The sequence below is a fragment of the Solea solea genome, chromosome 11, assembly GCF_958295425.1.
Source record: "Solea solea chromosome 11, fSolSol10.1, whole genome shotgun sequence".
Classification (NCBI taxonomy): Eukaryota; Metazoa; Chordata; class Actinopteri; order Pleuronectiformes; family Soleidae; genus Solea; species Solea solea.
The window spans coordinates 11645835-11667826 of NC_081144.1; the positions used below are offsets into that span (position 1 = coordinate 11645835).

Below are 21992 nucleotides of genomic sequence, written 5' to 3' on the forward strand. Positions count from 1 at the left end.
CCCCCCCCAGCCTGTGGCATTATACTGCCTAATAAAAATAGCTGACTACCTTTTAATCAATACTGTATGCATTTTTCATGATTTTCTATCTATAATTACCTTGAGTTATGCAGCAATATAACTATCCAGGTTTTTGGGTTTTCACACAGACATGTGAGCAGAACTCCCATGCTTGGCTGATATAGCATTTGCGAGACACTTTGATTGCTTGATTCTACCTGCTGTATTTGCACCCTATTTTTTACTATAGCAGAGTTTTTAGACGAAAAAGGTGATCTATAGATACTTAACAATATGTCAGATGTGTCTTTTTATCGTAATCATTTCGCCGTGCGTTGCGTTGATGCATATTTTATCGACGCCGTTTTTATCCTCCGCTTTCAAACACTCAGTTGTATTTTTGTAAGACGCAGACGCTAATGAAAGGGAACGATATCAGCGTGTTGGGTTTAAATCAGTCAAAGAGAAGGATTTTAATGTTTAAATGGCTACAGCAGGGACTGGGTGATTATGGTGGCGGCAGTAAATCTCTGTCTCTCCACTTATTTACCTTGTGTTCTGTGTATCCTGTGTTTTTGTGGAGTTCGGTGTTCTTTCCCGGAAAACAGCACACTACATGTATTCTCCATAGTCCTTGTTTGTGCCTTTAATCTGACTTTATTTCTTATGGAAGTTATTTTGTTGTTGTTGTTGTCGTTCCACTGAGAGCTCCAGTAGACGTGCTCTTTGTCAGGACACCGTCTCTCACTGCTATAAAGCTGCAGTGGTTATGGTTTGTTTTGAAGTTTTGTGTGTGAAGGTTATCCCACTTGTACACCATGGTTTCTTATCAGTCATGTAACAGGCTTTTCGGTGGGTTCTGTATAATAAAATGGTTTATGTATTCATTACTGGCTCTAATGTGTCTTTTTCTGGCCAAAGATCATAGCAATATTTTGATCCTCACATGGCATTTCACTGGTAATTAACTAGGCCATTTTCTATTCACGCCGGTATATAGGCCATATTCCATTTTGGCTTATTGCCTGTTTCAGTTACAATACTCATTCTGGATTTTCTCTCTGCCCACCTTTGGCTCTCCCACAATCCCCCCCTCAGGTCTGACGTCCTCATCATCTTCATCCCTGTGCCTCCCCACTCCTCTGGCAGATTCCTGCTCCCTTTTTTAAGCTTTCCCCCTGCTCCTCTACCACACTCCCTCCATCTTAAGTCTGGGGTGACGATAGCTAATTATAAAATCAATGATGCCAGGCTGCCTAGTTTACAGCTCCCTCTAAAACCTTAACTGGGAAATCACTGTGGGATTGATGGCTCCCTCACTCTTTATCTCTTTTAATTAGAAATGTAAAAGATATGAAGACCCAGAGGCCAGAACACATCTCCTAGTTTTTATGACCCCAACACTTGCCTGCCTGCCTTCCCCAGCTCCCGCTCCTCTTTCCCAAATCACCCCTTCCTCTACCTGGCCTTGTTTATTTCCTCTACCTCCCTGCTGGCACGCCCTCCATTCTCACTCTTGTCACAGATACCTTTACCCATTTCTTCATCACTTTCTCCATTACCCTTTCTTTAAGATTGCCCGCCTGCCTCTCTGCTCGTACAGGAGGGGGAAGGTGTTAAATTTACGGTCTTTGCACCTGAAAACGTTCCTCACCTTCCCCTCACCTCTCCTCTCCTCTCATCCCATGACTAATGTCCAACTCTCCATGGATTCACTGCATATGCAACAAATGATGAGCATGTCCTTTTTGTCTCTTCTGACCCATGCAGCAGAGGTGTTGTAAATGATGTGGTATTTCACGTTACAACCTGCGTGCCCAACTCCATGCATCCAGGATATGTCAAGTATTCCTCACCGCCTTGTATATTGCTTCAGGTCCTGACAGTTTTTTTTTTTTTTTATCACATCAAACCCAGGTCACATGCATCTCCACTCCCTCGCCTTTATCACACCCTGAACCTGGGCTTCTTCCTCCCTAACTGCTGCCAGGAGCACTGAGGTTCACCGAGCTTTATCCTCCCGATCACTCTCTGAGGAGTAGCAGCCTCTGCTGCTCATTACCTCTCCTGTGTGTGTTGACCGAGGAACCACTGCAGTTTGTTCGTGTTCGGAGCAAACTCAGCAGATGTGCAACATATTCTTTCCCTGGGTTTAAATATTCAAATTAAATTTGCAGCGGTGCTGCAGTCGTGGCCTACTTTTATGGATTCTCTACTAGTTTTGTGAATAATTGATGTCCTGTGGCTGCAAGAATATTACAAGGGAGCTTTTTCTTTTTTACTATTTATTAATTCATTGAGCAGTTATTCCCTTTTTTTCCTGGGGCCTCTTTTCATTTTCAGAGAAGTATTGGTACCTCATGTAATTAGTTTATCAGATACCACTGATGTGGAAGGATGAGTCGTCCATATAGAAATCTTTCCTGGCTCCTTTAAATTCCCTCAAGCACACCCGTACCATCCCATGGGTTCCCATGGCAACACCATCCAAGGGCGCACTATATAAGCCCGTTTGATTGTTCCTTGTAAAATAGTGAGGAATGTATGGGTCTTATTTTAATTCTCGTCTGGCATTATTGATCTGTCTTTAATGGTGGTTAATGAAAGCAATCATATAATTGATAGAATCTCATCATGTTTATCATTCTCCTCTGATTCTCTCTCTCTCTGTGTGTGTGTGTCGCTCTATTAATAAAATTAAAGTGAGGCGTTTGTGTCCCACACTGGTACACTTAAAAGACGAATGTTTACTATTGACGGTCCTTTACTAAGAAGACTCATGTTCATGAGAAGGTGATCACGCCAGTGACAGTGATGTATTTAAGGTGGTCGCTATAAACACCGTCAAGGCTGTGTTTACATTTTACGCGACGGAATCTGACAAATCTGTAGCATTAAGTTGCATTTAAGGGCCCGGTGTCATGTCATTTATCACAGGCCTTTACCACAACAAAATCATATATCACATACAAATGAAAATGAATGCACCTTTTTTTCATTTTCTATTGACTGATCTGGTGCTTCTTCTTTTTTTTTAATTTATGAAAGATAATAATAAAGTAACACTGGCTGAACACATCACAGTACATGTACTTCATCCAATTAATCTGTTATGAGAATAGTTGATTATTTTTCTGCCAGCCAACAAATGAGCTCTGACATGTTTAAGAATTGAGACACACTGACGTGCACTCTCTTTTATACATGTGTAGTGCCGTGATGTAGCTGCTGTGGTGTTTCTCAGGTGCACTCAACAAATACATCATAAGAGACAGATTTATCATTGTTATTCTTAACACCTGGACCACTCTATATGTGAAACAAAACTAGGAAAGAGTAACTCTGTGATGTGTGTGTGTTTTTTTTTACTCTTGTCACCTGCACTCCTCTAACTGCAGAGTGAACAAATCATAGGCACAGACCTTTATCTGATGTCCTTGTTCAGCAGGAGTCGATGATTTATTAGACTCCAGCAACCACAGCTCTCCATGACCCATCAGACCCCGGTGTCAGTCATCTGCAGGGTGAACGTTACTGCATGCAGTATACCCTGCAGTCATGGCGCAAGAGCTCCCTCTACTGATACATCCTGGTAATGTAGATGCTTCCCAGTTGCTGAGTTTACTCTTATTGAATGGAGCGGAATTTCTCATCATGTGAGACACTTCTGCATGAGGGAGAATAACTTCATTCTAAATAATAATAATAATAAAAAAGTCCAGTAATCTCACAAAAGTAGTTTATTGTGCCTCTTACTGTTTATATGGCTTTTCTTTGTATGACAAAAGTTGACATAAACAGAGGGGTAGACAACACCTTGGCCATGTTGAGAAACAAAAACAAAAACAACATAATCTCGATATTCTGCCTGGATTACCATCATTAATATCTTGACAGCACAGCAGAGATAGAGGATGAGGTCATCACACGAGACTCTCTGTGTGACAGCACCAAACCAAGGACATTCACCCGATGACTGAAAACATGTTACTGCATTCACATGCACACGCTCATACACACACACACACACGCACACTAACAAACAAATCTCATGTTCTGAAGATGGGACCTCTCACTGCAACAGAGAGAACGTTCATATTGCTTCAAAGAAAGAAAAAAAGAAGAAGAAAAAAAACAAAACAACTCTGTTCCGTAGATCAGCTGATCTCCATCAGCTCACCGCCTACTGAGACATTTTGGCAAAAAACAAAAAAACAAACAAGAAATCATACATGAGAACACACACAGTCCTCCACACCTCCGTTTAAAGAGAAGGAACGATATACACAAGAAGACAAAAATGATAATAATGGCTTTTGGGATGAGAAGGTGGTTTTGTCGCATGGATGCCAGCACAACGCACAGGCAGGGCAGTGACGAAGTCAGCGACAATGATGAGTTGGCCCCTCCCCTCTGGGAGAGTCCAACTGGCATCCATACTGTTTTTCAGACCGGTCACCTTCCATGTACACGCAGCGGGGTGGAGTTGATCAAAAGGGAGTCAAGAACACACACATAAATATTGCCTGTTACTAGCCTGCCTGAAAGCAGCTATGGTTTGGTCCTTACTGAAAAGCCCTGAGTCTGATTCCAAAATGTCTTCCATAAGGATTCCTGCTTTCCACTTGCATATTGTCTTTGATCATTATGTTGATGCATAATGTTGCTACTACGTGTGGATTCTTTTTGTCCGTGCTCAAACGTGTGGATGTGTATTTGCCTACGGACATCACCCGGGAGTGCTCAAGGGTTGATTGTATAATATACTGATGTTGTCCTCGTTTGTGACATGCTAACGGAGAGAGATATGAGCTCATCGACAGTGATTCCACTCTCAGCAGACGAGATGTGCCTTGCTTGAATAGAGGATCACAAAAGTGCTACATATACGGTCAAGTGTAAATCTCTGAGTCGGGCACTCAATGCCAAGGTGGACATCTGCTACAGCTGAGGGTAGAGTGAAGGTGTCTGCATATTTGTTTTCATATGCACAGTATATATATATACTGTGCATGAGATCAATGGTGTTCTGTACGAGTGCATGCGCGAGTGAGCATTCTGCTATGAGGATCACTGTATCATGGCTGGAGAGTGGAGACCCCGGCAGGAGTTGGAACATCATGTTCCAAACATGACTCTTCCTAACTTTGGCACAAAGAGACTTGCGTTCAACATGAGTTATGTTGGCTGCAACAAGAGCAAAAGAGAATAATGCCAATTCCCTGATAACAGAAACTGATGTAGTTACTGCAACATAACAATAGTCCTCCGGGGGGGGGGGGTGTTGATTATCATTGACATCCACAGTGAGTCAAAGTGCCCAAAAAAAAGCCCCAGCCAAGCATATGCAGCTGATGAGGAAGACCCAGCCAGTTCTGATTACCCTTCTTTCCCTCTTAATATCTTCTCAGGAAAGCTCTTCAAAGAAAAAAAACAAACAAACAACAACTTGTCTTGTTCATATATATAAAACCAGAATAACAAATAAAGACAAAATATAATGGTATATAGATATGTATGGACTTATTCATAAATTGAAAAAAAGAAAGACTAAAAACAATAAACAAAAAAAACAAAAAACACAGGATAAGCATACTCAATTTGGTTTTGCCCTGTACTCTCTTTCATTTGAGAAATGTGCTTATTGAAAAATCCTTTAGAATTAACTGCACAGTTCTGTTGACTGGTTTGGCCTTTTCCCCAGATTGAGATAGAGACAAAACAATAGCAGAAAAATGGAGACATTTTACTTTCTCAAAGAGGTTATGTTCTTTTTTTTGTCACATTAACTTCCCTCTTGGCTGTGCCAGGAGTTCATACGGTTTATTGTCATCTCTCTTTAGTTCTCTGTAGTTCACTTGTCATGGACCGTGTGGCCTGAGTTAGAAGTGTCTGTACACATAAGGCTCTGCTGTGTTCCACTGAGGAGGACACAGTGATGTGCAGTAAAGAGAGAGAAGGAGGGAGGGCCAGCATTTTCTTGAGGTGAGAGGATAAGTGAGGTTGTGCTGTACGTCTGTAGTGTGTGTGCGTATGTGTGTGTGTGTGTGTTTGTGTGTGTGTGTGTGTGTGTGCGCGCGTGTGTGTTTGTGAAATGCTCTGTTCACTGGGCCCTCCCAAAAAGGCCTTTCCTAGACCCATCTATGGCATCCAGAACCCCCCAGGACTCCCCGTCACTGTCCGAGCCTCTGTCTCGCTCTTCATCTCCCACATCGTCGTCATCGTCCTCGTCCTCCTCTTCTGGTGACGGCTCGCTGTTGTTTTCTGTGGCCCAGCTGTCGTCCTCATCCTCGGCTTCCTGCTTCAGGACCGGTGCTGGTGGTGGAGGCGGCGGCGGCGGCGGGGGCGGCGGGCTGTCGTTGCACTCTGTTTGGTCTTCAAAAGCTTCGGGGTTCTCAAGCATCTCCCTGATCAAAGGAGGCATGGGCCCTGGGATCTCCATTTTCAGAGTGATGGCTCTCTCAGCACCTGAACGCAGAAAACACGACAACAGGTAATTAGACTTTCTCAGTTTGTCATGTTTATATAAAAAAACAACAACACTGTATATCATTCTCCTCATACTGACCCTTGGTGCTGATGCCTCTGAGGTCAGTAATCTTCATCAGCATACGGGGGAACATGTGGGGTTTATTGGGACGACGGCGGCGAGCATAGATCTTCAGAGCCTCAAGTAGAGGCTCTTGTAGTTTATCCACCTTCTGGGGCTCTTCTAGATCCATACGGTCTGATGAGGAAGCAGATTATATAGATATATACTTATATACTTATACTTATATATTATACTGGGAAAAAAAACTATTGTTAAAGCAGTTAGTGATCTTCTAATTAGGTAAAGTTCATGTCTTTTGCTAACTAAGCATTTCCCATTCTCCCCTGCCTCTTTGCGGAGTACTGGCTCCTGATTGGATAAACTATGTCACTGACGAATCACATGGATAGCCAGAGATTTGTTTTTGGGTCACCAAATAAATTTGACACAATTATCCTTCAGATTTATGTGGATACATTCATTCATGTGCTAATTTGCTCTCGTATGAACTTAGTCACAATAGCTATCTGAATATAAAGCTATTTAACATGTATTTTAACGGAAGTATTTCATCGACAGCGCCTCTAAAGGTTTAATTATGGTCAATGATCATTTTAATGTGAAGTGGCCGCTGCAGTACCTCCACAGATGAGGCAGATGGCACTGAGGAGGCCAGTTTCTGTGTCGTCCATTTCCAGAGGCAGAAGTTGGCCAGCAAAGGAAAACACCAAATCTGTGACTGGTCCAAAGCCAGCATTGTGCATCTGAGTCCGGTTCAGAGTCAGACCATCTGAGAAGGTCATAGTGTCCTGCTCTGGGGTGTAGCGCGTACAGATCCTCAGCATCTGTGAGCACAAGAAGATGAAAAACTTTGTGAACAATGAGGAAAAATGTGATCAATGGATGAAATCACAGAGTCTTCTACAGCACGTATGACTGCAGAGACTTAACAGTCATCAGCTAGCAGTGTCATTATTCTCCAACCTAGTATTATTGAAGGAAACCACCCTACACTACCATTTTTCACCACTGGATGCCAGTGTTGCCTCATTTCGGAAATGTACCTTCTTTCCTCCAGTCACTCTCCATCAAAATGAGTGTAGAAGATAACAACAACTCACCAGTATGTCCAAACAGGCTGACTTAAGTAGAGTGATCTGATCTGCGATGGTGAGGGTGGTGAATCCTGGCAGCCGTTTGGCAAATTCCACAATCTTGATGATGCATTTGGTGGACAGCTCACTGAACTTGTCCCATAGACCCAGATCCAGCTGGACACGCTGCTCTGCACTGGAGTTCTGAAGCACACAAGAAAACAGCCACTGTTCAGAGGTGTGTGTGCAGACCCTGTTTGCATCAAGGCAAGCGTGTCCGCAGCCTCACAACACATTTACATGTTACATCAATCAAGGAAGAAAAATCCATTTACATGTTACATCCATCATTCAGAGGCCACACAGATGGCTTAATGGGGAACTGAATTAGTTAAGCCACCGCTCTATTGGGAAAGCTATGGTGAATTTACGTCTTTGCAATGGAGGAAGCTCACAGTTACGGCGTTGCTTGGAAAAGGTTGCCACACACAGAAGAAGTGAACAGCAGCGTTGGGCGTGTGTGTGTGTGTGTGTGTGTGACTTACGGTGGTGTATTTGCCCAACTGGCAAAGTGACGGGCAGGTTTCTTGGTGAGCTTTGCTGACTTTATTGACCAACTCCTCTAACTCTCCGCTTAGCTCATAGCTCTCAGGAAGCACCACCTCCTCCTTCACATCCTTCTTCTTCTTGTTTCTGTCATTACGCACCGCTGTGTGAAGAAAAACAAGAGATTCACCACTATTTCATGCAAAATCATTTCCTAAGGCAATTTCAGTGATCAGTGACACAGAGTTCCTCTTCTCTATCTGAGATCAATGTGAAAACATCCTCAGCACTCATGCTCAGTGTCTTTCACCACTGCCAAGTGCTTCATAGTGGAAACCCAGAACTCAAAAGGCAACTAAGGTTGCTCTTAACAGTATTAACATATTTCCTTTAGCGCCGCACGGACACAGGCTATCTTTTCCTTATCACCCGCTCTCTTCCTCGCCCATCTCTCTATCCAATTGACTGGTGTACACAAACCAGTCGTCCACTCTCTCCTCTCTGCCTCCTCTCCCTCCTCCTCCCCTACTTTCCTTCCTCTCAGGATATCCAGTAATAGCGGAGGCACAATGTGATCCCGGTCTTAACACACATCCCACACAAACATTACACCCACATACGTGTCCCACGGGCTCTGTGACGGGCAAGAAACTGCCACTTAGACACACCCGTCCACATACAGTCTCAAAATGAAGAGGACGCATTACTGGAGTTCTTAAAAATTGGCCAACAGCATGAAGTTGGGCGACCATCGGCTTAGTCAAAACCCCAAATCTGCTGCGTTGTGATCACAAATGAAAGCTGTGTATGTACTGGCCAGAGAGACAAGGCTTTGTTGTGAAACAGGAAGTCATTTCGTAAAATGATTAGTCATATGATTGGTTCAGTGCCCAGCCTCGCCCTGATCACCACTTCTGGCAGGCTCATCATCTGCTGCATAGTTTCCCAGAGTCTCGAGCTGAGCATTAATAGATCAGTACATTCACACTGTGTGAATCAGGTCAAGTCTTTTATCTGATGGTAAAATCAAAATCAGCACTGAGCCAAGGAGAATCCAGATATCAACACTCGCTGTGTGTGTGTGTGTGTGTGTGTGAAGTGGCTCTCTGTCTCTGGTCCTGGAGGTCTCACCTTCCTTGGACATGCCGACCTCGAAGCATTTCTGCAGCCTGCAGTACTGGCAGCGGTTGCGTGTGACCTTGTTAATCTGACAGTTTTTGTCTCTGTGGCAGGTGTACACCATGTTCTTCTGGATACTGCGGCGGAAAAAACCCTGGAGCATCAGGAAGCAAGAGACAAAAGTGGAGAGGGCAAGAGAGTGAGAGGGGAGGGAGAGAGAGAGAGAGAGAGTGAGACAGTGTGCATCCTTGTCAAGTCATAAAAATCATGGATGTGCCATTGAACAGTTTGTCCTTCATACTCGCTCGTCTTTCATCTCCGTCTTGTCCCTTGAACAGAGGAGTTAAACAATGAGGCATTTTGCTCTCTTCCTCTGTACATTTGTCTTACTTCTTTTGGATTTCTTGTCATATTTTATAAGAAGTAGCTTCAGGGTTGTTGCTTTTTGTCACCCTGCCTTCTTGTGGATGTACACAACACAGATAAAGTGGAGCTCAAAGGGCACTTCTTCAGAGCTTCTTCTCACCTTACAGCCCTCACAGGAGCTGACCCCGTAGTGGTACCCCGAGGACTTGTCCTGGCACACAAAACAGGGTTTGTAGACACGAGGTGGGGGAGGTGGAGACGGAGAACTGGGCACCATCTCCTCTGAGCTGGTGCTCTGGGTCTCCACCGCTGTGGAAAGGAGAAGAAAAAAAAGCAGACAGCACGGCACATGAGCATATGATTTGTCACAAATATACAGCTTCTGTTCTGTGAGTAAAAATGTCACATGAGCACCTGTCATTACACAGAGCAGACGCGGATACTTTGAGCATGCTTGACTGCATTCAAATGTGATGTGACAGGTGACATGGGTTTCTTCCACATTTCATTTGTGTCGTAAGTAAGATATGCCAATTAATGGCCATGTCCACTCGACATGTCACCTGGAAGTGGATTAAGAGACTATTTTATGTTTGAAAGGTTTCTCCTAAAGCTTGCAACATTTTGTATTTCCAGGACCTAATTACCTCCTTGATGACAGCCCTCAAGCTTTTGTGAACACAGAGTAACAAAGGGAGGATAACTGTCTGACAGCAGAGACAAAGAATGTCTACAGTAGTAACTAAAAGTGCCACTGACTGACAGGTTGTGTGATAAGGCCAGGTAGCACGGTGAGCTTTCGCAGCCAAGTGTCAAAGCTGGCTCTTCCTCATTCCAAAGACTGACAACAGTTCACAATGACATCTTGCAAACACAGAGCGAACTCACGTCAAACACGCACATGCATGCAAAGCTGATCACTGTCTACTTTTCAAACTGGAACACGATGACAGCAGAACCTCCAGCCGCATACTCGCTCTGGTACATTTAACTTCATTCTATTCCAAAGTGGAACCCATAACAGGCTGCGCGTAGTGTATGGATTCCATACTTCCCCAGAGAAACATAAGCTGCTGCACACATATAGAGCCAGACCCTCGTCACACATGTTACTCTGCACAAGCTCACAGACACACATGTTGCCCCCCCTCCCGTCCTCAACAACACTTCTTTCAACTTTCACCCTTCGTCACCCTCAAACTTCGACACCCCCAACTCTATATCCCACCACCCCCTGACACACAAACCCCATTTTTCTCTTGTTTCCTGGCCCCAAATTCCTCAGTGCAGCCCTGCCAGGTTTTAATAGAGGCCTATGCTCGTAAGGCAGCCTATAAAGGCGGTCCCATGGCTGGACTAGAGGCCTCAGCCCGGCTGGCCTACACTTTATTGGGACTCGGTCACCTTGGGCAGCTATTCACACCACCAGCTGTAGCTCCCAGCCCATAAAGAAGCCAATCATAAAATAAAAAACAGGGAGGCTCTAAAATTCTAACTTTTACTGCCCCACATCCCCCCTGCACCTTCAATAGAAAGGACAGAGGGTTTGCCTAAACTTAAACTACAGCCTCCCCTCCTCCCCTCCTCCCCTCTCTCACACCCAAAGCTGGGGCAAAAACCACCAGCTTGGCTTTTTACAAGAGAGGGGAGACTTCAAAAAGAAGAAAAAAGGGGGCATAAAAAGAGGAATTTGATAAAAAACAGAGAAAGGGACAGAGCGGGGGAAAAGGGGGAGGAGAGGACACAGTTGCTCCTGAGTGCAAGTCTTGTTCAAGACCAAGCTGACCCATTACGAGCACTTCTGCTACAGCTGTTGTGATTGGCTCACATCTGCCTCATTAATGATAGTACAGGAATACAGCATGCTAGACATTTTTCATTTGTTGTCTGCTGCCCTAACATCTGTTTTTCATATGTATTTTTATATTTTACTATTTGGAATCCGCATTCAAATTTCTTTTCTTTGAAAGTCTTACTCAGCTGGAGGCAAATATGTTTTCCATTATTTTTAAGAGCAGTCTCAATGCCAAATGTGCAAATCAATCTAAAACCTGAAGTTTTGCCTGCTGAATGTTTCTGCAGCAGTTCTCATATCTCTTTGGCCCAAATGCAACAAAGCAGGAGGGTCAGCGGGAGAGCAGAAACCCTCTGAACGTGCCGTGAACCTCTATGTTTATGCAATAATAACAGCAGCAAATGAGGCTCCAGACTGAGCGCTGACAGCCCTTTAGAAAAGGACAAACCATACGCAGTGTCAAGTAACAAACACTGACTGACATTGTCTAAATGGAGGAAGAAAGCGAGAGAATGGCGATCCTGGAAAAAACCAACAAAAGTGTCAGGAGAAAATGCATCAGGCTCCATCAACACGTCAAACCAGATTGCAGCCAGAGAACATGACTCCTGTACCCGCCTCACATCTTGCCTCATTCAGCCCAAGCCTTTCCAAATTCCCCACACCACTTACCCCAGGGCGCCACAGTAAGAGCGCCCATTCAAGCAGCCTAGCTGAGCCCCTTTCCCCAGTCTCCTCAACTCAGCTCATCACTGTTTAGAAAACAAAGCCCTGTGAAATGAGAGGCCCTTCTTATCAGTGCTCCGGAGCCTGGGGCAACATTTGCATGACAATCCTGCCGGGCCAAGGACTGTGAACTGATGACGGACAGTTGAGATGAGAAGATCAGGATAGGTGGGTGGGTGGCTGCTGTTGTTGGGGGAGGAGAGGAGGATGAGGGAGGCGAGAAGGAGGGATAGTTGAGTTATCAGTAGCCACTGTTCATTTCCTGCAAAGTATCAGTTTACCCTCTAATCCCTTCTTTCAATGCTCTCTGTGCACAAGTGGCCCGGCTGCACTTACCAGGCCTAATCCCCTGGTCACATACACACACACTTGCTATTCAGTGGCTGCAAACTACAACTACTGCGCACACACACACACACACACACACACACACACAAAGAGGAAGATGATATTCACTAGCTTTAAGCTACTCCTAGCTACACGCTATTAAACACACACAAAATAATCCCCCCCCCCCGCCTTTACACTAAAGTGATTCAGCCTGAGCCGAATGTGCCGCACATCATTCTCCGCAACCTCATTAGATGTGAAATGTTACTGCACATGACAGAAATAGCTGCCCAACAGAAGGCGACTTCAACTAGGTCAATTACATTTAATTCTAGGTTAAGTCAATTGGGCCAATCGATGTCCCTTTAGGTTCAACAGATACAATAGGAGGGTGAGAGAGAGAGTGGTTAGGCAGAACATTGTGCGTATGAACAAATGCATGACTATATGTGGCTCATGTTTAGTGTTGCAACACACTTCTTTTAAGTGAGCAGCATATGACATTCTGGCAGCGTAACAAGTATTCTTTCACAATAGGCCTGCAGATTCAGTCTACGTGACTTCTCGTGATTGAATCTTCAGTAGGACACTGTTCCAGAAGTCTAGTCTTGGCATGTACATGTGAGGTGATTTGTGCATGAACAGCACAGCATATGAACAGATGGCACAGGTCGCACATATAGTTGTATGGCGTTTATTTGTGTACGTGTTACTCAAGCCATGGACACGGCCCACTTTCTGCTGTCTCCATTTGACTTCGTTCTTACATCAGCCAGTCCTACAATGTTATGTCTTATTTTGTACGTATGTAACAAGATTTAAATAATAATAAAATAATCTTCTGTGTTTTTGTGGGCGAGTGTAGGTCACTGTGTTCATGTTTTTTTTTTTGTTTTTTTTTCTCTGTTTGTGTTTAACTGCAAGCACAGGCATGTGGGGCCTTTGCCTCCATGTCTACCTTCATTAAACAGCCAGCAAAGCTTGCATGTTCTTGTCAAATGCTCGGAGCAGTAAAATAGTGTGCGAGACTTGGAGGCTGAGTGTCAGAGAGGGGCACACAGGAGGGCTCAGTGTGAAAAGAAGGGTGGGTACTGGGCAGACAGTAGTGGCAGAAGGGGAGCAGATTGAGAGAGGAGAGTGAACAGTGGGCTGGAAGACTTGCTGGCACACTAGGAGGGGCCTCTGAGGGTGCCATTGGCTCTCTACCCCATAGCAGAGGCTACAGCACCACAGGGTGGTGACTGAGTGACCATCAGCACACCAAGAAGGTTTCTGTGAAGAACTGGGATTCATGAAAGAGGAAAAGAAAGTACCACACCCATGTCAGTGGTGCCAGTGTGAGAGCTGCATCTCTCTGCTTCTCTGCCCACGTCTTCCTGCCATCTCTCTGAGGCTTCTGCTTCAAGGTCCTACACAACAGGCTCATTTCCTTCCCTTTCTCAGTACCAGTCATTCCGGAGGATCTCCGTCACAGCTTTTGTGGCTACATCTATCTCTCTTTCGCTGCTCAAACACCTTTCCCACAGGTCAAATGAAACTGTGGCTCCTTTGAATGCACAGTTTCATGCAGTTGAGCCACCTGCACGCTTTTAAGGGGGAGGTCTATCAAATCACTATGGGAAGATTTACACAAGCACTAACAATGTAGCCTGCCTGACAACTGATAGAGACTTTTGTAATGTGGAATAAGTCAAAAACTAGTGAGAAGGAGAAGTATGTGTTTTTGAGTGTGTGTGTATGTGTGTGCTCTGACACAAGGAAGGACAATTTCATTAAAAGGTGCTGAGCAGCAGCTGTCCAACTGCTCATTACCTGGGCTCCAACAGACACACACACACACACACACAGGTTTGTGCAGCTATTCTTCTTAGGGCACTGCAGTGACTGCCATTCATTATGACAGACTAAACAAAGTGTTGTTACGCACCATAACCATAAACTAACTCTAAAGTTAACCAATTCCTCAGACATGAGGTTCTACCTTAGTAGACCAGGTTTTGGTTTCCATGATAACTACTGGTCCTGGCAAGGTCAGTGTTTATGGCAGAAGAGGTCCAGAGAGGTAACAAATGCAAGTATACACACACACAGCACACACAGCACACAGGGGCTCCTCTATGCGATTGTTGAAAACAAGCTAAAACTGAGGTGTCAACCACGAGATGGCGAGTGTGGAAACACATATAGAATGACAAAGCAGACATTAACACACACACACACACACACAGGGACAGAGATAAATACCCCTCCAGGAACTTACACCCTCCTGTTAGAACCAGCAGAAAGCCATGACGCACCAACATACACGTGAATGCTCATAATGTGCATTTATGACTTAAGACTGGACATTGTGCAGTATGCGATGTACACTGTTAATGCTTTAGACGCTACTGAACAAACTTTTGAGAGTGACTCAGTCTGACACGGCACACAAACTCCAGTCAACACATATACTCTTCACACTCCTTTATCTGAAGCTCCCCCAAAAGAAAGAATGGAGAGAGAGAAGTGGGTGGACTAGGAAAGACAGCAGGTGGGATAAGCTGTATCCTTAGGGCACATTTTAAAAAGTGGAATTGCCCTTGCAGTCTGGTTGTGCTCTCAAAACACCCTTTCTTCTTTACAGCACCTCATAAAGGGCCTTTTGATATTTTCTTGATGGAGTCAGCCAAGTGAACATTTGGCAGCAAGCACCCCTTTTTCCTGCACCACAAAACCCTGTCAAGAAACACACAAGTTGTCTTCAAACACACAAATTTTACCGACCAAGCTGCCTGCTGCTCGAAAAAAAAGTCCCTTTAACAATCCTGGAACAAGCCCTGAGGAGGGAGGTATCAAAAAGAGAGGGGGGAATTAAAGCAAAACATAATTTCAATTAAAGGATTTTAGTAAGTGGCCTTTTATGGCTAATCTGAGGGGGGGAAAAAAGCTGACAGGCGAGTGCAGATCTGTGGAAAAAATTTGCCCACTCATCCCCGTGGTGAGCTCCAGCTGACTCTTCATCTGCTCACCAGAAGACACAGCTCTACCTCAGTGACTTGAGAGTGAACCCAAACCTGGCAGTCCGGCACAGACCTGAGCCAATGATCATGTCGAAAAGACAGGACAACTCACGGGCAGGCGAGAAAGCAGACAGACAGTGGAGACAGGCAGGCAGACGAGGTGAGGAGAGAAGAGAGGACAAGAGAGCCATCGAGGGAAATCTTGAGTCTTTGATCCTTGGGTTGTTTCTCGTCTTCCCAGACTTCCTCTCACCATCTGTAGCCCTGGCTCTCACCTGCATGTCTCTGGCAAGGCCACTAGCGCTCGTTCAATTGCTATTGCTTCCTCCCCACAACAATAGAAACCTACAAAAGTAGAAGTAGCCCAGCTGTGGCTGAAGCCAGGCTCTGTCAGAGGAAGTGAGGGGAAAGGAGGATAATGTAAACAACAACAGTAGTATTCACTCCAGCTCATTGGGGAAGCACCACAGACCAAAGCATGCACATGCAAACCTCTTCTTGGAAGGAACTAGCACACCCACAAGTAGTAGTAAACTTCTACTTCACACGTAAATTGCCGCGTCTACACATCTGCACACACACACAACAAACGTATCTCTTCTATTTTTCCTAGCTGAGAATTTTTTTTTTTTTTTTTAATTGCTTAAAGGTCAACTGATCTGACATCTTTTTTGATTTTCACTGGAGAGGCAGAAACGGAAGCCAACATTGAAGGTGTGAGTAAGACAGCACAGCCACGAGAGAGGTGCCACAAATGACTGTGGCACAAAGTCCCACCTGACTGGCACACTGTTGCAGTCATATCAGCCGTAGAAGTCACGCTGAGAAACTTCTGCTTTGACTGCTTCAGTGAAGCAATGATGCATATCAGAGTTTTTCACTTTTGCTTGACAACCAACTTCCGGCAGGTTGCCCAACTCTGTTTCTGGGCGGAGGTTGTCAGATCACTGACAAGATATCGGGGCCCTAAAGTCATTAATTTCCTCCTTTACCTTACATCTTGATTAGCTGGAAGTTACATGTGACAGAGGTTGATAAGGGGAAGAAATGGTGCACTACAACATCCAATGGCTGTTACCATTAAAAGAATGAGGTACACAGCTGAGAAAGTCAGCAATGCCCATCCATTCAGTCCGCTCGCATAACAGCAGTGTACCCTGAACTCATTCAGCATTCCTGAACAAGGCCATAATTCATCACATGCAGCCCCTAACTCCTTTGCTGGATCGCTTCCTGTCTAACTGGCTGTCTGGCTGGCTGGCTGGGTTTCGCTCAATGTTTTCTGGCAAATGTGGAGTGCTCAAGCAGACAGTGAAGCGAGAGCTCAAAAAAAACTGGGCCGGCTGACAGGATGACAACAGCCAGCTATCATTAAGTCAGAGGTCATGCAAGAATACATAAAAGGACAATTTCTCTGCGTGTTTTTAGATTCTGAGAGACATGTGATCCAAACACACCCCCCCCCGCCAAATGTGTCCATGCATGTGTGCTCCTGAATGCGTGTCATGTGTTTAAGACACAATGCACTTTTATGTTTCATATTCAGAGCAAGACGTCGACTGCAGCGAGTGTACTTACTTTACTGTACATCCACCTCAGGGTCCTAGTTACTCGACAGGAAACCGGCTTTCTTCGTGAAATAGAGGTAATGTAAAGCGTGATTCGCATACCAACGTCTCAGTGGGAGAAACCTGACTCCATAGCCGTGTTAACGTTTAAGCAGGTTTATAACAGGAGTTGTACATGTGTGCATGTCCAAAAGCTCAGGGCAGGGAAATAATTACTGTGGCAGAAATGAGGTTGGCTGAAGGGAAGGGCCATTACTGTAAGTGCGTCCTTGCATCCAAAATAAATAGATCCATAGTCCGCGCAGCTGTACAGTTGACAGTGAGCAAAATTCAGACACCCACAATAAAAATAAAAAGAATATGACAGTTGACTGGAGACAAAAAAATTATTACAGAGCAGCTGCAAGTAAAGTTTTCAAGATGTGAAGAGCTTTTCCTGTTTCTTGCCTTAACCTGAATTCCTTAACGCAGTTTCATGTGCACATGTAAACACAGTCAGTGAGAAAACGCAGACACACTCTTACACACACACACATGCATGTACTTCTCCACTCATATTCATATTATTCTTACTCCAAAGTGTTGAAAGCGCGCTCAGTCGCAGGCATGACGACGGACACACACCTGTTCCCTCTTGGCAATCGCACAGAGTTGCACATGCTTAAGTGAACATGCTTAAACACAAACAAATGAACTCAAGTATATACAAATGAACTCGTGCACCATTTGCAGGCAAGTGGTCACGGCAGTGATGCACGTTGGCAAAAATGTGACTTATGTCCAAGCGAAAACAACACCAGCAGGTATCACTTCCCCTCCCTCGGTCAACTCGTCCTCCATCACTCCCCAACGGTGAGCCCAAATAATAGCTGTACCCGCCACTCCCTGCCAAACACTGTCGGCTGCGTAAACACAACCCATTCACACATACACAGAGGTAGGACAGCCGGGCTCGTCTGGGCTTCCAGTCCCACTTTGGCTGCCCAAGCCCTACCCTTCTCATAACAGTGAGCCCCTAGCAACGCTCGAGCCAAGCCGTCAGTCAATAACACGGTGGTAACAAAACTGTTCCCTTCACACTCAGCTCACACATGGCTCCAAGCTGACATACACAACATACTGTATATACCATACACAAATGCACATGTGCAACAGTACATTGCATACTCACCAGTGAAATACGCTCTCCTATTTGCAGGGACAAGGTCAGTGTGCACACATAAATGCCGTAGTACACACACACACATGCAAATACACATAGCTTGCCAACTGCCCACGCCTTCGAACAAGGGAAAATGTGCCTGGCAGGCAATGGGCTTTTCTCAGTCAACAGCTACAATAGCAGCAGCCAGACAAAGGTGTTAGGGTGGGCAAGCTACAATACCTCTGTGACCAGCAAACTATTGTGAAAGCACTTGTGAAAAAGTCCACATTTTACTCCCAGCTTGTGCTGATACACTGGGACAACGCGTTGGCCTGTTCTGTCATGTTGTGCTGCACATGTTTTCAGCCGAAACAGGATTCCTCTTAATGTTCAATGCAATGAGTATTTCACATGCACTCTTGTGAAACCGTGCTAAAAAAGAGACAAACAGCTGGTGCGAGGTGAAAGATTCAGCTTCCACATGATGGTTGATGAGTTTTATTTACCATGGTGTGACTTACGCTGCTGAGGGGCTATAAACTGCTATTAAGGCTGAGCAGGAATTCCAACACAGGCCTGAGGAATCCAGCCTGGCAAAATGTGTCTGTGTCTGGATTTGGGCGCCCATCAGGAGCCAAACAAGGCCACTATATACATTGACACACTGTATAGGAGTTCTCACACACACACTCCACACATGCAAGCTTATAGACTGACGCCCTCGTATTTGTACTTAAGCCAAAGCACTCGCTAAAGGGCTTCAGGAAAAAAAACCTTAAAGAAGCAGGGATTGAATCGGTTTATTTATAGGCAACGCAGACTATTAATGGGCTCAGATGTTACCGCAAGGCTGAGACAGATCTGTTAGCAAGGTGGTGTGATACGGCAACACAAGCAGGTTCTCATACTGAAAATGGCTTTGAGCTCCATGTTGTCATGGAACATAATGCAGCAAACATTCAACTCGTACATGGTAATTATTAAGTCCTAAATACTTAGTATAGTAAAGTAGAGGTACTTGTTTACTAAATTACTGTTATTATTATTATTATTTTACTGATTGCTGAGATCTATGATAGTGTTTCCTTTATTATTTTGAGAACAACAATAATGTCTTATCTTGTCACGTCTAACCAATGCTGAGAAATGCTAAATGGGGGAGCAACAGTTAAGTGTACATACTATATATATTATGAGCGGGGCATACAGCTACTAAGAGGAATTGGTTCTCTAAAATAAAGCTTCAACGTTTTGCACATTTCACTTTGTACCAATTTTCACCTTGAGCTCATTTAGCTGCTTTGGCATAATTGTTTTCAGAGACAAGAGAGGATTTCCCCGCAAGCCATATCAATTACGACTCAGTGACCTTGGACCAACTGACTACTCAAGCCTTTTAACTTCAACTTTCATCTGACACTATCTTCAACAAGGTTTATGTATAAATAACAGCAATGACAAGTCCTCATTAGAGCTGCAGCCACTGTATTATAAGACTCCCCTCTCTCACACACACACACTACCCCACTCACCAAGATACCACTATCTATTTGAGTCTTGGCTCCTCAGGCATTCTAATCTTTTAATTGAATCTTTTGTAATTATAATGAAATAACTGCCGACTTCTATCAGGGAGAAAATGATCGTGGCCAGAATGTTAGGGGAAGCTCGATTTCTCCGCCACTGCTGCTGAGATACACCCCCATTTCAATTAGCTCCTCAATTCACATCTGAACAGCACATTAGGAGAAAACAAAGAGGCGTGTGTGGCTGTGTGTGAGTGTGTATGTGACACTGTGTGTGTGATTGCATACACAGTGATGGATTACTCATGTGATCTGTTAACTTCCTTGTCACTGTGTTGTATGTATCACTTACAAGCATCACCATTTAAAACCCAAACTGTGTCCATAAAAGATCGAGCTACGGGGGGATTTTGGTGAGAAAAACACACTTCCCCTTCTTCTGACCCTGGAGAACTGCTAAGTGTAATTGCCTCATTCTTCTAAGCAAATGAACATTGACAGAGAGGGGGATTGGTCTGCAAAGGCTCTCTCAAATGGCTTCCCTGGCAGTTGACTAATTCAGTTCTCATTGACGTATGACTAAATCAGTGTCCATTATCCTTACGTCCAGGGCAGCTCAGATGTAGTACCAGCTCTGTGGCATAAGGCACTTAAGAGCATTACACAAGCCAAGCTGGTTCAAAGGGTCTCCTTTTCAGCAAGTGGACAAGGCCACCACACATGGTGTAGATCTGACATTGGCCAGGCCACAGCCTCTGACTAACCTCTGACATTGAGGTCTCCTGTGGTGAAAAAAACAAAACAGAAAAACTGACCATGTCCCTGGCCAACAGCCAACAACAGTGACACTTATCATCACAGGAGATGGACTGCCAAGACAATGGCATACACTCATTTTGTGGGAGTTTAGGCCACAAAGCTTTTTTTAATGACAGATTTCCTCTCTCCTCTATCCTAAAAAAACATCTGAAGGCCTTTATGTGATAACTTTTTCCTGCACTGTTGAATCAGATCTCAAGTTTTAAGTTTGACCGCCGCAGTACTTTATTGGTGAGTTTCCTGCCAGGGCCAGGTGACTCTCTTCACAAACCCAGTGGGTATGTTGGTGTGTGGTGTGCATGCTTGTGTGAGCGTGGCATTAGGAGTCAGACAGGTCCCTCTGTTGTGCAGCTGGGCCGGCTTAATGAGATATCAGAGTCAAACATCAATTCATCAACCTCATTGATGAGGACAATGAGGGGCAACTGCTTCAGTAAAGAGAGGCATTATGGCTCCTTGTGTGGGGATAGGGCAGCCTTGTTTACAAAGGTTACTGGGCACAGAGGGCTTGAAACAGTACACCACACCAGCCTCCACTCTGCTCCACTCTGCTACACTCAGCTCTCCTGCCCTCGGGGGCAGCTTCTCAGGACTTTATATGTCTTTGATTTGCTGGAACAAAGACCCAAAAAGAAAAATGTACTACTTCTGGTACCTGGAAGGCTAATTTTTTAAACATGTGCATGTGTGCAAATGGGTTAAAAGGAAAGGCCATATCGGCCTGATTGATTAAATAAACAAATCTCATCTTGTTATCATCAGGGCTCCCCTAGCTAAAGCAGAGCAGGCTGAGCTGGCTGGAGTTCCCCCTGGCCTCAGCTTCCACTGACAGGGCATCTGTCTTCATTAAAGCACAGCCAGTGTGCATGACAGCCACTGAAATGCTGGTGTCTTCACGATTAATGAAGACAGATGACTCCCCTCGAGAGGCAGTAAAAGGAACAAAAAAAGCAGGAGGATCAACAAACAGAAAAATACAACAACAACAAAAATCGGAACCCAAAAACGTTTCCCATAATAAGAACACAATTTGGCTGCTTATCCCACTGCTCTTTTTTTATTCTTGATTGTTTTTCCACTGTCATATCTGGCTTCTCCCACCATACCATGTATACAACCCCCCCCCCCCCCCCCCCTTTTCTATTCTCACGCGCTGCTTCACAGCCGTAGCGGCCCCCTGGAAGTGTATGGAAATGGACCCCAGTTTTGACTGTCTACAGACAGGCTTGTTGAATGAGAAGCTGACAGAGAAGGAGAGAAAACAGAAAGCGGGCGAGAATATGCCCTGGCTTTCGTAAGACTGTGTAAGCATTCCACATCTCTAATTTATTCATCCATTTATCTATTAAATAATTCATCTACTTATTAATTCATAGCTGTTTGGCTCATGAGGAATATCATTATCTATCTTGTATGAAGAAGCAT

General features: G+C 44.6%; 1 protein-coding gene across 4 annotated transcripts in view; it reads right to left on the minus strand.

Moving 5' to 3' along the window:
* Positions 1 to 3722: 3722 nt before the first annotated feature.
* Positions 3723 to 21992, minus strand: part of rarga (retinoic acid receptor gamma a) — a 45852-nt gene continuing 27582 nt past the window's right edge. For 3 of the 4 annotated variants that reach the window (XM_058643937.1, XM_058643936.1, XM_058643938.1), the window contains 7 exons: positions 9818 to 9966; positions 9304 to 9445; positions 8172 to 8335; positions 7654 to 7830; positions 7173 to 7377; positions 6569 to 6727; positions 3723 to 6468 (listed from right to left, as the gene is read on the minus strand). In XM_058643937.1, coding sequence (XP_058499920.1) covers positions 6104 to 6468; positions 6569 to 6727; positions 7173 to 7377; positions 7654 to 7830; positions 8172 to 8335; positions 9304 to 9445; positions 9818 to 9966 — 1361 coding nt within the window. In that variant the 3' untranslated portion in view covers positions 3723 to 6103. Of the gene's footprint in view, positions 6469 to 6568; positions 6728 to 7172; positions 7378 to 7653; positions 7831 to 8171; positions 8336 to 9303; positions 9446 to 9817; positions 9967 to 12124; positions 12307 to 21992 lie in introns of those variants that run through there. The other variant, XM_058643940.1, reaches the window with a different exon arrangement.